Source organism: Serinus canaria, chromosome Z, assembly GCF_022539315.1.
Source record: "Serinus canaria isolate serCan28SL12 chromosome Z, serCan2020, whole genome shotgun sequence".
Taxonomy (NCBI): domain Eukaryota; kingdom Metazoa; phylum Chordata; class Aves; order Passeriformes; family Fringillidae; genus Serinus; species Serinus canaria.
The window spans coordinates 24838599-24853807 of NC_066343.1; the positions used below are offsets into that span (position 1 = coordinate 24838599).

At 42.4% G+C, this 15209-nt stretch overlaps 1 protein-coding gene across 6 annotated transcripts in view; it reads left to right on the top strand.

The window, feature by feature from the left end:
* Positions 1-14239, top strand: part of ECPAS (Ecm29 proteasome adaptor and scaffold) — a 59982-nt gene extending 45743 nt beyond the window's left edge. For 5 of the 6 annotated variants that reach the window (XM_030236669.2, XM_050987142.1, XM_050987144.1 and 2 more), the window contains 15 exons: positions 488-638; positions 1454-1519; positions 3231-3320; positions 3806-3872; positions 4487-4578; positions 4667-4733; positions 4968-5159; positions 6133-6341; positions 6985-7028; positions 7546-7738; positions 8296-8440; positions 9032-9137; positions 9290-9378; positions 10529-10600; positions 11417-14239. In XM_030236669.2, the coding sequence (XP_030092529.1) occupies positions 488-638; positions 1454-1519; positions 3231-3320; positions 3806-3872; positions 4487-4578; positions 4667-4733; positions 4968-5159; positions 6133-6341; positions 6985-7028; positions 7546-7738; positions 8296-8440; positions 9032-9137; positions 9290-9378; positions 10529-10600; positions 11417-11556 (1723 nt within the window). In that variant the 3' untranslated portion in view covers positions 11557-14239. Of the gene's footprint in view, positions 1-487; positions 639-1453; positions 1520-3230; positions 3321-3805; positions 3873-4486; positions 4579-4666; positions 4734-4967; positions 5160-6132; positions 6342-6984; positions 7029-7545; positions 7739-8295; positions 8441-9031; positions 9138-9289; positions 9379-10528; positions 10601-11183; positions 11387-11416 lie in introns of those variants that run through there. The other variant, XM_050987143.1, reaches the window with a different exon arrangement.
* Positions 14240-15209: the final 970 nt, after the last annotated feature.

Below are 15209 nucleotides of genomic sequence, written 5' to 3' on the forward strand. Positions count from 1 at the left end.
CTTAGGAAAGCTAGAAGGCTTCTAACAAAAGAATATTTCTTGAAGTTTTTTTGTTCCTTTTGAAGATTAAAAACCGCTTTGTCAAAATGCAGCCTGAAAGATGTGATCAGTCTGAAACTGACTAGTAAGGTTTGAATAGATTATTGTAACTTGTCTTTTCTTGGTCAGAGACAATGAATGTCTCAGGGTGACTTTGCACAGTGCTTAAACATGGGGTTGTGTTATTTCTTCCTTATATCTCTGCAGTACTGCCTCTTTGCCCATTCTCTTTGTGATTCCAGGGCCAAAGTAAACAATTCTGGCCAAAATATACATAACATCCCTTAGAAGTTCAGGGCTAGGGAATAATTTTGTTTAAGCAAAAATTACACATGGTTTTGTTTGAAGGAATATTTAAATCAGTAAATCTGGATTACAGTAGATCAGAGAGGCTTTTCAGATCATTTTGTGTGTCTCTCTGTTGACCTCTCCTTTAATCTTTTTCCAGCATTAACACTCTTGTGAAGATCAGTAAAAGTGCTGGATCTATGCTGAAACCTCATGCACCAAAACTTATCCCAGCCCTGCTGGAATCCTTGAGTGTGCTGGAGCCTCAAATACTCAATTATTTGAGTCTTTCTGCAACAGATCAAGAGAAAGTAAGTGCAGCTATAACAACAGAAGTATCAACAGAGCAAAGATGATAAAGATTTAATCTTCATTCATTGAACAGAAAAAAGCAGATTTGATAGAGAGGTGTTCAAAAAGCAAAGAGAAACAGCTTTTTAAAAAGTTTGGTCGTGGAATATGGCTGTACTAATGTGGAGGTTTTTTTAAGGATTGGGATTATTTTTATTCCTTAAACCATGGGATTGGGATTATTTTTATTCTTTCCTGTATGTTTCCAAAAGTGAAAAGCAATTTTAGTAATCTGTTTTTAAATGTCGCTGCTGTTTTTCTAAGAGATTAACTTCAGGACGTCATATAACTTCAATTGGAAGGCATGCTGTGTAGCACTGTGGGCTGGAGGTGGATGTTGTCAGCACTGTGTTCTTTAATTGTTGTCAGAGAACCATATTAAGAAATCAGTCTTTTTGAGAAAGTGATTGAAACTCATTGATTAGAAACAAATTTACTAATTTCATTGTGATTCAATTAGATTATCCCTTTCCAAATGAAAAGGGAGTGAACAATATGAACAGTTTAATGTAAGATTTTATCTCTTTCCCCCACGTTTGTTTTCTCTTCCTCTCTCTCCCCTCTAGAACATCAGTCTGCCTCTGAAAGGGAAACATTCCTAGTCTGTAGGCATAATTGCTTTCTCAATGCATCTGAAATAGGTTTTAGTGTAAGGTAGAGAGTTAAAGTTGATGTTGCTGTCCTTTCTACTGTTTTCATGTTGTGTTTACACTTGGATTTGTTTGATGTTTTTCCCTGTTGTTTTTTGTTTGTTTGTTTGTTTGTTTGTTTTTAGACTGCAATGGATAGTGCCAGACTTAGTGTTGTCAAGTCATCTCCTATGATGGAAACCATTAACCTGGTAAGTATTGATTTCAGAAGGGTTCCAGTGTAAGATATGTTGTAGAAGCAGAGGAATTAAAATGGAAGCTTTACAGAATATCTCTTCAGGGTTTGTTTTCTTATTACATCTGTGGCTGTGTGTCCACTTCCTTTTTCATGTACAGATTTCTCACCATGCCACCAGTACTTTCCCCTCAGATCAGTTGTGAATAACTTTGGCTCCATTTGGAGTTAGATGGATTGCTTCTTCATCTAAAGACCTGCCTGCTTTGATGAAGAGGGCATCCTTCAAGTGCTTTTCTTTGGATGGGGCCTCAGCTGATTCTGGGTAATGTTAGCTAGCATGTCCCTTCATCTCTAGCCCACAACTCCAAAACCAGTTTCTCACATGGGCCTTCAGCTGATGATAGTCATTGTTGGTAAAGCATAATTGCTGTTCAACCATTGCATTGTGGTGCCTTAGATATTCCCATCTGTGCCTTGCCCAGACTTTCATGGTGGAGGTACTTAGAGAAAATGCTGAAATCACTGGAAGCACTGTCAGCAAGTGGTTTGGCACCAGAATTTTCTGCTGCTGGAGGAGGAGTTGCTGATGGCCAGATGCTGTGCTGTAGGATCTGTCCTGATAGAACTTGTCGTCTGTAGGAGCCTGTCCCTTCCCAAAAAAAGGCACCTCTTTTCTGCTCAGGCATTGTATGCCAGGGGCATGTGGACAGGTAGAGAATGTGAGGGTGGAGCAAATTTTAGGGGAGTTGTAGCCACCAGAGCAATTTATTGTTTCCTTGACTTCTGGAAAAACAGCAACAGCAAGCCCTCCTGTACATAACAACATGTGGAGTTGAGTTTTGGTGTCAGTTGAAGTGGTCTCTATAAATAGAGTGTAAAGTGTTTGGGAATGAAAGGCTCCATGTGAAAGTATACTTGCTGCACCCCTGCAGGCTGCAGCAGCTGCTGCTGTCCCTCCTCCAGGCCATGCCCTGCCGTGCTAGCCTTGGGGGAGCAGCTGTGGTGCCCTTATTTGTTGATTGGGATTTTGTAGGGTAGGGGAGAGATAGTAATGGCTTCCCTGGAGTACTGTGAAGATGTCCTGGCTTATGAGCAACCTTCTGTATATTTTGGGGCTGGCTGGGAGATTATGTGGATAATTTCCTTCACCATACCAGTGATGGAGGGGGAAGTAACAGTTGATCTGGCTTTGGAAGCTCATGAAGTTACCTTTATTTATTCTGTTATTTGATATGTGATCCTTGAATTTGCTAGAGAATGGATCTCCCCTCTAGAAACTGTGTGTTACATAGAGTGCTGGTAACATGAGGCCCAGTTTTGGATATATTTGGCCCTAGTTTGGATATATTGTTGCTTCCTGGTTTCAGAGAGTTGGGGAAATGTTGAGTTTTGCTCTAAGATACAGATGCCTTTGTATCTCATTCTCACTTGTGTGTTAGTTTCAGGCTTCCTGAACAGTTGGAGTGCCAGAGAACATCAGTTCCAGCAAATGATAGTTTTAGCAAGGTCTGCTCAACAGAGAAGTGAGGCAGGAGAACCTGTATGTGGTGGAATCCACTTCATGTGGGCTTTTTCTCATTGTGCAGCAGGCTCTTGTGATTCAGATCAGGACCAGCCAGCAGTGCTGAGGCACCCTCTGCTAGAAATATACCAACTTAAGTTACCATCGTTACCTTTCTTTTTTTTACTTTTTTTCCTCTCTCCCGTCTCTTGCCTTTCTCTAGAGCTTGCAGTATTTGGATGTGTCTGTACTCGGTGAGTTGGTCCCTCGGCTGTGTGAACTGATCAAAAGTGGAGTTGGCCTTGGCACAAAGGTATGTCTGTGGTTTTAATAATTCTTTTGGAAATGAAGAAGGGAATATAGATCAGTGTAAATATGATTCCTTTGACTATGTCTTTTAAAGCAGTAGCTTGGGTTGATAGATACTGGAGTCATTTGACATCCGAGTCCCACTCTACTACATCACTCTACTGAATGTGTGCTGCCCTAGCCTCCTCTAGGCTACATGGCTGTTGTGCTCTGTTACACATGAGTGCAGAAGGTTGTCCTTGATTGCTGCAAATCTTCTAGGATCATCTGTCCTGACTGTGGGTCCTTTTTCACTTCCTATTTCAATTCTTGTCATTCATGGTTTGCAAACTTTTACTACTTCTACTTTTACTGCTCTTGAATTATGAGAATAGAGGTCAGTGGGTGTAGGTCTGACAAGTGCAGGTAGCGCCACAGCAAGTATTAACAATAATAACCAGTGGCAAATATTGTTTTATCTTACTTTTGTTTTCCCTTCCAACCTTCCAGGGGGGCTGTGCCAGTGTAATTGTGTCATTAACCACACAGTGCCCTCAAGACTTGACACCTTATTCAGGTAAGATTTGTCTCTTAGTGTCAGGATTTAAAGGGACTTTTTGTTGCTGTGGTGTTTCTTCCCTTGAGTTTAGGACAAGAATAATCGTTACATGTTTATTTTTATCAGAGAGCTGTTTGAAGTTAGCTTTTTTTGTTTGAGATTGGCATGCTTGGAGTAGGTTCAGTACCCCACCAAGTTGGAAGAGGTAGAGGAAGGAGTTGAGGGAATTCACTAGCACTGAGTAGGAATTGTTTTTCTTGGAGCAGTCTAACAATGCCTGTATTATTGCAGCACTGTCTGTATGCACTTGTTCTTTCAGTTTGAGCTATGGGTGGACCATGAACAATGACCTTGGCTTCATTGAGTCTCTTGTGACAGTAAAAAGAACTTTCTCTTGTAAAATAGAAATGAAGCTGAAAGCATGAAAGCATTGAGTGCTTGCATATAGGAACATTATCAGTCAAGGTGTGCAAAACACTAAACATAAGGATTTACAAACTCAATAACCCCACATACATGCAGTGAGGAAAAATGCAATAATTCAGGCAGTCTAATGAAATGCAGGTTATTGCAATTCTTGCTAAAGGAATAAAACATAATGTTTTTTGATAAAGTAAAGTCTCTTCCAACAGGCAAACTTATGAGTGCTTTACTGAGTGGCCTGACTGATCGCAACAGTGTGGTACAGAAGTCTTTTGCCTTTGCTATGGGGCATCTAGTCAGGGTAAGTTGGGCTTTAAGTTTTATTTTGCTTTTTTATAGGTGGTCGTCTTTGAAGCGTTTGAATAATTTGAGTCTCTTCCTTCTTACAGACTTCCCGAGACAGCAGCACTGAGAAACTGCTGCACAAACTCAGCAGCTGGTACATGGAGAAGGAAGGTGTGTTGCTTTTGAGGTATTCACTTACAGAATACAGTGCAGAAAAAGTTCCTGGTGACATCAAAAACTAGTAAAGAAACATTGATATGCCCTGATGCTTGGTTTCACTGGCTGAATAATTCCTATACAATGTTACACAATACTGTGCATTACTCTGCTTTCCAAGAGGCAAACCAAGCAGTTTAAAGGATAATCCTGGTTCCCAGTCATAAGGTGCTTGTTTTGCTCTTTCAGAGCCAGTTTACAGAGCAGGCTGTGCTTTAACTGTGCATGCTATGGGACGCTACAGCCCAGATGTACTGAAGAACCATGCCAAGCAGGTGCTGCCATTAGCTTTTCTTGGGATGCATGAAGTTCCTGAGGAAGAGAAAGGAGAGAAAGAGAATTCTACTCTGTGGACTGAAGTTTGGCAGGAAAATGTACCTGGTACGTTATATTAAGAATAATAAAGCTTTCTGGAAAGCATGGGACAAGAAATAGCATGCTTTCTGGAATTCCATGCAGAGTTTTAGTTTTCATGGTAAGAGATTTGGAAAGCTTGTTCCCATTTTCTTCCTTGCTCTAGATTTCTTGTATGAAGTTGGCCTTCTCTGGCTATTTTAAATAATTACAGGGGCATTGATCACAAGGGTGGACAGTCACAGTAGAAGTATTTTGAAATTGTGATACACACTGAATGCCACTGTAATAATGGCCCTGATGGTGCAGATAACTAGACATCTTTGGAAATTTTTATGCCAGCCTATAGGGGCTGCTGCACATTTCAAAGTTACAGGGGCATTGACCTTTCTCTCTTTTGGAGATCTCTGTGGTAAATACCTCTGGTTTTAGATTCATTGAATGAATCTATGCTATAGAAGTGCAGTTCTTTCTATAGATGAAGATCTGGATGCATTATAGTACTGTCTTGCTGACTCTTTCAGATTTAAGATTTGGTTCCTCAGTGACCAGATGATTTTTCAGGAGTGTGAGAAAGGAGCTGAAAAGGGTTCTCTAGTAACCTGTTCTTGGAAGAAAAAAAAAAAAAAAGACATTCATTATATTCCTTAGAAACAGACTAACAGTGTCTAGTGTCTGCTATATCGAAAGACTGAAATGAGCTCTCTGTCTAAATACACAACAAAGACTGTATTTGGAACCCCCAGAAAACAACCCATCTTCAACCAGGCTGGGAGGAATTCTACACGCTTTTGCCTGAAGTAGACCTTTCTGGTGTATCTCATAGTGAAAAACCCCAAGAGACCTATAACTGGTTGTTTTTTGGTTTTACCAGGGTAGCACTGGTCTTGTTCACTTTTGGTGGTTTTTGTTGTATTGTTGTTTTTGAGGGTTTTTTAGTAAGATCAAAGGTATATTTGTTTTGTAGCAAAATTATAGTTTTCCTCCATTTGACATGCAGGTACTCAGGGTGGGATCAGACTGTATTTGCAGGAGTTGATATCCATCACCCAGAAGGCTCTGCAGTCCCAGTCCTGGAAGATGAAAGCTCAGGGAGCAGCTGCCATGGCATCAATTGCCAAACAGACAGGCTCCCTTGTACCGCCACATCTGGGAATGGTGCTCTCTGCACTGCTGCAAGGCCTGCCAGGGAGAACCTGGACTGGGAAGGTAAAGAGGGAATTGTCACCTCATGGTTTGCTGTGAGCCCAGCAGCGTGCAGCCTTTAAGTCAGGAAATGTAATGTTCTCTGCTGCAGAGCAGCACAATAAGAATGCTGATGTAGGGAGTCTGCCTTTTGTCCTGCATTTAGCAGATACAGAAATGACTGGGAAGATAATCAGGCGCCTGAAATTCAGACTGCTTTAGGAGTAGGGTTCCTGTTGAAATAAATTCCAATATATGTCTGGATGGGGCTTACCTGGGCTTGTCTAGCCTTTGCTGCTTGACCGAAAGGCAAGCACTGATTGACACCTGGGAAAGGACAGGATACCTGGGACAAACTATGACATCACACTGCTACAGGTTCCCACTTTGACTAATTCCACTGCAACCATTTCTATCCTGGAGGGATACTAGAATGTGCTCAGAGCTGCTGCACGGCCCCTTTTTGCTGCCAGTTCTGTGCAGATTGTCAAAGCTAAGTCCTCTGCAGGAGGAATGGCAAGAGATAGACATTGCTTCCCTGAACTGCTATCACAGGCATGTTTCCCCACTGCCCCTTGCAGAAGAACACAAAGGTTTGCCCCGTGCAGCAGGACTGTGTGTTTTGGCTGTGTGGCACTTCTCAGTGATGTCTCTTCTGTCATTCCAGGAGGAGCTGTTAAAGGCCATTGGCAGTGTTGTTTCTGCTTGCAGGTAAGTGGTTTGAATGAGGTGGTACCCTCAGGATCTGAGATCTCAAAAGGGAGGTTGTTGTACAGTGTTATTGCATGTAGGGTACTGAGGAGATTATAGAAAGTTTGTCGTCACCATCCTGATCTCTTATCAGCATGTGAGGAGCAAGTGATGCTTCAGAGAGACCTGCAGAAGTAAATGGTTGATTTAGAGAGGAAGAGGAGGGTGTAGAGAGGCCACAATTGCTAAGAGGAAAGCAGAGACCAGGGAGGAAGATGGAAACCTTAAATGGGAAAACAAGGAAGAGGTAGAAGAGCTAGTGAAGGGAGCAGGTGCCTTGGAAGCATATGAGAAAAAGAGACAATAAAACAGGGAGAGCAGACAAACACTGAGAAAGACCCCCCCCCCCCCCCGTGTAAGTTCTGTGACAACTACTCGTAGGCCACTGAGTTCTGGACACAGGAATTAATTCCTCTGTGGGAACAGCAGATTTTGAGAAGAGATTAACATAATAGCGTCCATATGCCTTGCATTTCAGTGCAGAGCTGCAGAAGTCAGTGCCAGGTCAGCCTACCGTCACAGATGTTGTCCAGGCTCTCCTGAAAGAATGTCGTAAAGAAAACCTGAAGTATAAGATGGTGGCACTGCGCTGTGCAGCTGGGGTGCTGCAGGCAACAAAGGAAGACCGGTTCCAGGAACTTGCTGATATCATCTTCCCCATGATAAAGAAGGTGACAGTTCAACTTTTTGAGTTTTCTCTCTTTCTAAGCAGAACACCCAAGTGGTGATAGTCCCAGTGATGCTGCCTGCATGCCAGACTTCTGCCCAGAGGGCTGATAATATGAGGGATTCCCCCTACTCAACTAGATCTTTGGAGCTGAATACCAGACAGTTGGTGAGCCCTGGGGTGGTTCTACCTGTGCTGTCCAAATTCTGAATTAGCCCAACTGTTCTTTAGACAGATTCCTGCCTGTGATGTCCGCCACTGCCCTGTTACCACTTGAAAAGTTAATTCCTGATGCTCTACAGCCAGTGGAAGGCTCCTGGGTAGCTGTGTAGAGTGCTTGTGTTTAGTATCAGCAGAGCCTTGCAGCTCTGGGAGTGGGACTTGTGTATCACAGGCACATGTCTGGGTGCCAGACCATGGAGCCTGCTGTGCCTGTGCCGCTGCCAGCGGCGCCAGAGCTGGGCACGAGGGCTGGTGTGTGCAGGCTGCAGGGGGAGACTGAGCTGCACTGCGGTGTGTGCCTAGCCTGCCCTCATCCTTCTGTCCCCGTGGCCTCTGCAGAACTCTCTGGAGAGCACAGGAGCAGCTTTTCCAAAGCATGATGAAGAGGATGAGGACATGAGGGAGAAGGAGGTTCAGATGGAATCCCTGATCTGTGCCTTCGAGACCCTGGGCAAAGCCTGGCCAAGGAGCCTGGAGACACAGCGTAAGTCAGCTGATGACATGCAGAACAAACTATTTTTTCCTTAAAATGAAAAGCTGAAGGGAAGAACCTGGAGATCACGTGCAGAATGAGAGGAGGGCAGGAGAAGATGCAGGATCTCACTGCAGGCAGATTGTGAGGGTCTTTATTGAGATAGCTGCCCCAGCTGTTTTCTTGCAAGATAAGCCATTCTTGGGAAAAATCCTTTACTGTTGTCTTAAATTCACTTCACAAAAATGTTCTGAGTTTATCGATACGCAGGATGGGTGAGGTGGCTTGTTTAATGAAAAGAAGCCTAACCCTGCTGCTCACATTTACATTTGCATCAAAGCTAGTACAAGATTTGGGAATACCTGGAGAGGGTTGGGAAAACGTTGCTTTTATTAGCATGCCAGAGTGTGTAATGCAGCTGTTTCGTCTGCTAGCATTTGTAATTAGTGAGTTGATGTGGTGAAGATTTTCAGGGTCACTTGTTACAGGATGTTGACTTGGTCATATGCAGTGACTAGCTTGATGTCACTTGTTGAGCAGCACTTTAGAGACGGACGAGTAAGTGTGTGGTAACACAGGGATGATGTCCTTGTTCTCCTGTAGGTTGCTATCGCCAAGAGTTTTGCAAGTTAATGTGTGACCGTCTGAAACTCAGCACGTGGAAAGTGCAGCTTGGAGTGCTACAAGCCATGAATGCCTACTTTCAAGGGTAATTCTTCTTTCTGTAGTCCACTTCAGTGATTTGCTTCTTTTTCTTGCATGAAACTGTTCTATGAATTTGATGACACTGAATTAATGGAGAAGTTGAGCAAACTTCTGTCCCACTGATGCAGGATGCCTGACTGTTTTTGCATTTGACAGGCTAATGCTGTTTGATGAGGAGCACTCTGACCCTGTGGCTTTGACAGAAATACTGTTGGAAACCTGTTCCTCTATCACCCATTCTTTAGGTAAATGGACTTCTCCTGGTTTGTGATGGATGATGAATTGCTTGTTAATACAGTTGTCCTCTGGGGGTTTGTGTGGTAGAGGAAATGCAGAATAAGCAGAAGTTGTAGAGGTAACATTTAGCTGTTCCTTGCACTGTAGTGATTATTGTGAAGTTGCAGTGTTTGAGACAGCAGGGTGCAGTTCACAGAGAAGTGTGTTCCTCTGGTGCAAGAGAGCTCTGCATGGGGAGGGGGAGACAGATGGACTGTGCAACCTCTCAGAACACAATCAAGCAATCCTGATTTAATGAAACACAAGCTTTTCTCCTCCACCATTCAGACTTCTTAGATACATATGTATAATGTATCTAAGATTATAATATCCAAAAGATACCCCAAATTTTCTCAGATAGCCAGTGCATGAAGCTCCAAAGCTTAGAGGCAGTTTGTGCTCTACTGGAGCAGGGCACCCATATATAAGTGCTGCATGTGTCATTATGACAGTCATGGGCCTCTGTTACTTTGGTAGTGTTCCCACTTGCCCCATATCTCGTACCTGCATGCGGTCTTGTTTCAGATGTGCCTAAAGACAGCACTTACTTTAGTGCTTGCTACCAATTCAGAGACCCCTTTGGAGAAAGTTTCTTTTAGGTATCAATCCTCATGGAATGAGGACTAGGGTCCTCACCTTAGTAAGATTTTAGCTCAGAGACCAAGTAACTTTTTGTGATAAGCTCACAAGCATGTGCTTGATGGCTGGCTTGGGGTTTACGTACCCTCACTTAATCCTGCTTGATAACATTTGTATGGTCTCCAACCAGTACAACTTACTGGAACATTCTGTTACACACAGAAGTTGTCTGCCATCACCCTGCAGCTATGGCAGCCTTTTGTTGCCCGTTGAAATATGTGAGGAACAGTAGCACTGTGGTACTGGCAGAGGCAATGCACAGGGTTTAGTTGACTTGTCAGCCTCCAGTTGCTGAGTTTCTGCCATTCAAATGAGCCTAGTGTTCAAGTGGGCACTGCAGACTGACAGCACAAACAAGAGTTCAGTGAACTGTGTTAGCAAAAGTGGTCTGGAGATCACAGACTGCTTTTTGTAAGGTGAATGCATTTGGTTCTCAGTGTGATTTTGGGTTTTCTTGTCTGTTTTCTTTAAATCTCTTAGAAAACAAAAGCTACACGTCCATAAGAACAGAAGCTTTGTCTGTGATACAACTGCTTCTCACCAGAATACAAGGTGAGAGTTTTTACTTGCCACCTGGAAGAGCCACTGCTTGGTAAATATGGCACCTGGCTGTATGGCCTGGAACTCTGGAGAGATGGCCTTTCCTTCTGCTTGGAGCACTGGGCGATTCTGGGGAAGCTGGGAGTTGGAAGCAGGAGAGGCCTTGAAGTAACCAAAGCTAATATCAAGTTCTAAAGTACAATTGAATACCATTTCCTGTGGTGAGGAAAATGTTCAGCAAGGAGAGTCCCACATGGAGCTCACAGAACTGTCTTGTCAGATCTGTCTGTATTATGTTCAAGCTCCACAGAGGGGGGAGCTGCTTTTAGTACAGAAGAGTGATTTTTACACTTTCAGTGTCAAGTTTGGTTTGTCTTTATTATTTAGTATTCAAGACTTGCAGAATTGTCTTCATAGGGTGAGATCTTCTTAGGTCTCAGGTTCATATGCAGTTGTTATGTAGCAAATTTTTCCTTTGGGTTTCTGGTATGCGTTTCATGTTTCCTTTATTCTGGCAAAAACCTTACATGCCTCTTTCATGAGCCATTTGCAGTATGGGAAACATACTTCAGGCCCTTGTGTTCACACGTTGCAGGCTTAGACAATGGCACCTGGTCTAGAGAGGTGCAACTTCCTGTCAGGAGGCAGCACATGCACCTGAGCATCCGGGTGAATCTGAGTTCTCCTGGAAGTGCAGTATGAAATGTGAGTGAAAGGTCAAAGCAGTCACTCTTTTAGCCTGTCTGGGGAAAGCAATGTCCTTTTGGAATTTTTTTGTTTTGTTTTCTGGTGTTCATGCTCAATGTCTGTCTGTCTTTATCTGCACAGAAGCTCAGCAGTGGGAAAGCCTGCCACGAGAAAGCAGAGAGCACCTCGTTCGTTCGTTGTCTACGATGGCATCAGATAGCAGACCTGAGCTACAAGAGAGGGCATTTGTGTTGAAGAGAACACTTGAAAATCTTGACTAAGTTGTAAAACATAAATTTCAAAGTGCCATGTAAAACAAAAGCAAAAAAGTGCAGTGGTCTGAAAACCAAGTGGGGAAATGAAGATTACTCTGTAGGATGCATCATTCCTGGCCAAAATAAAAAATGCCTTAAATTCTTTTCCCCATTAATATTATTTTTACTCTTAAGCTAATCATTAGTTGTTTTATCAGCAGATACCTCTCATCTGCCCTATAATGTTTGTAAGTGTGCAACATAAATGCAAGGGCAAGATGCTTTTTTTTTTTTAATAGGCAGAAGAATGTTACTCAGACCCTCTTTGTCCTTCAGAAAAACTGTTGAAAATCCACCAGCACAGAAAGTAAAACCACATTTAGTTTTCACATTTTTTGTATGTAGAGATCTGTTAACTGGTGTCTACCCCAGTAGTGCTGGTGTTTGTTATCTGTAGAGAACAAAATGCTTCCCTTGATGAGGCCTGTGTTCAACTCCTGTGGTTTCCCAGGGGCAGGGTTTCATCTGACACCCACCTCTGCTTCTGCTTGCTCCTCCCTTGCAGCCTGTTGTCTGTGCATTATGAAAGGCAGAGTACTGTTAACTTCACTCCTTCCTCCTTCTCTGACCTCAGCATGGATTGACCAAGACTATGCCTTCCCCAGCTGGCAACCTTGGCCTCCCAAACTTTAAATGAGAACTTTTTCCCCAAAAGGATGCACAAGAGAGCACTTTACTGAGCTGTGTGGGACAAAGTTGAGCCTAGTTGGTACCCAGGTGGAACACTGCTCTTCTCAAAATTGTTTTGCATGGACACTCCTTAGCTCCAGGAAATAAAAAAAAGAAAACAATCTTTTTTAGATATGTTTTTGAAGAGCGTTTGAAGTTTGAAATGACAAATTTTTTTAATAGTAGTGGTAATGTTTTATTCCCTTCCTGTTCGTAAACCTGTTCTTGCTTTGGAAACCTGTAACAATTTAGACTTGTCAATATTTGTAAGAAATGGAATCATCTGTCATTTATCAGAGCCCAAGTCATGCTGGTTTCTAGCAATTTGCACTTAAGAAGATTATATCTGCATTAACATGGGAGTAAAATTGCTATATGGTGGCTCTACTGCCTGTCTCCTTTTTTTTTCCTCCTCTAACAAAAGACAAATCTGACCACTATAACAACAAACTTTAATAGTGTGAAGATAGCACTGCTCCATAATCTGACCAGTATGTGTACAACTTTTTGGGGATAAATGCTTTGCTGATGGTGAAATAAAATCATTAGTGTGGGCAATATCATGTTCATGGCTTTCAGCACCGGAAGGCTTGTTTCTTTTTTTGCAGTCTGCAGCTCCTTTCAGATCTGCTCTGTTAAGGAGAGGATTGCTCGGATGACATCATGTTTCCTCCATGCCCATTTATTCAGATTCAGGTATGCAGTACCTACTTTCCCCTCAGGTGCCATTCCCCAGTCAGTGTTTCCTGGTACTGTAACAATCTTGTTGTCTGACTTGCTCTCCATAGGGAAGAATGCAATTTGTGCACACCTGGTAAGAGAATGTCAGGAAGAAATGGGCAGAGCTGTCCCACTGTGGCTCTTGTGTAGCAGAAACCTCAGCGAGCACTATTGCATTGTACATTAGATCTGGTCAGTGGGCAACTCCTTGGTGCTGGGAGCTGGTGCTATGATGTTTTGATTTACACCTTGTTGCAGGGAGCTGCTCTTTGTTTATGTGTAGTTTGAACTATTGAGCACAGTGTACATTTTAAAATTTTACTGGGCAAATAATTTTGCAGTGTCTTTAAAAACTTGCTTACCGTGACATGTAGTGTCATGAGTGCTCTTTTTTTTTTTTTTTTTTAATTTTATTTTAATTAGGTGAATATTACCAGTGATGCTTTGCTGTAGCAGTTCATTGTCTGACTTGGGTTTTTTCATATTGATGAGTGACAGTAACAGAAAAGCAAGAGCCTCCATGTCTCTGGTAATTTGAGCTTTCACTGTGGACTGGAGTATTCAGAGGCAATGCCTAGTATGGTCAAATGACTGTACACAGAATAACTGTAATCATTGTCAATAGCAACCTGAACTTCTCTATTGGGGATTTACACTAGAGGGAAGAGCGTATTCTAGGAACTCTATAAAACAGCTGGATTTACAACTCTGGCCAAGAGTGTTAGGAAGGTTAGAGATGGTATGACACTTTCTGAATCACAAAGCAATATGTCTTTCTCGTGATTACAGAGCAGATTCAGAGCTCCTCTCTAAAGCATGTGCCTATACACAAAACCTACCTGTACAAAAGTTAATTAAGTCAGAGGTTTGATTTCTACCCCCCTCGCATTTGTAAACTTGATAGAATTAAAAAATAATAATAAAAAATAGATGTGGCCTTCCTAGAGTTTCTCCTCTAAAAGTGATTGCACTATGTAAAACACACTGTACTTCGCCCAGCACGGGCATTTCTTGTGCTGCTGCAGTGCTTTGTATACCTGGAGTGCAGTGTGCAGACTCGGCTCTAGCACTCCTGCTCTGACTTACAAGCTGTTGCTTAAATGGATGTATATTGAGAAAAGTTTTCTAATGTTGCAAGATCTCCATCAAATTTACTGCAATCTGTACTGTCCAAATATGTGAATGGTCTGACTGAAAGAAAACCCTCCTGCTTACCAAAAAGGTAAAAACTAAATAAAAGCTGCATGGTCTGTTCCTTGGAGTAACTGGTAGTGGTTTTTTTTCTCCTACGGTGGGTATTTTATAGTGTTCTTGTAATCCAGGTTGTGTGTTGCTGTTGTGCTCCATGCTGGCCCACTGCCCTCCCCTCATGGAGACACCTGATGGCTCTGCAGCCCTGGAAGGAAGTGTGTGTTTTTGAAACCATGGCTTGGTCTCCTGAAACCAGGCAGGGTTAGGGCATGTGTCTGTATTAAATACACATTCTTTGCATTTATTATATATACAGTCTTGTATGTATTACATATACATGGTAGATGAGGCCATGAGATTGAAAACTTACTAAAATAATATTAAACAACTTCAGTATTTCCAAATTATCCAAATTATTCCAGACATGCACACATTTCCCCCCCCAATGCAACCTCAGTAATATATACTTTTCTAAACAGTATTCAGAAGGGAAGAAAAAGAAGGGAGGGACATGAATGAGGTAAGCAGAGGACAGCATACAGACACAAACCTCACCTATGCTGGTTACCAAGTAGCTGAAGCATGCTCTGGCAAGGGAAATGCTGTCAGACCATAAACCCACCCACAGAGACTGTGCATGGGTCCTATGCTGTGGTGGGCTGGACCTGCTGTGCAGTGCTGTGATAAAGCTGGTTTGGACTTAAGCCCCACAGACATGTCATTTCTGGCCGGTGAAAGCAGCAGGATAAATTCAGGTAAATTAAGAACTGAGAAATGATTCAATTCTGAGAAGGCACAGCTCAGTGAAAAACTTTGAGGAAGGAAAGCACACACAAAACCGGGTTGTGTTATATGTAATCGTTTATGTTTACTAACAACAAGTTAAAAATTGTAAAAAGAGCTTAGGAGTTAGTTGTTGAGGATTGCTTTGCTCCTTAAAAAACAATTACATACCAATTATACTTTTCTGTGGAATTTGATAACAGGTGCATGTGGAGGTTCTCAGTTCAGTCAAAGAGAATTCTCCCAGGCTTCAGGCC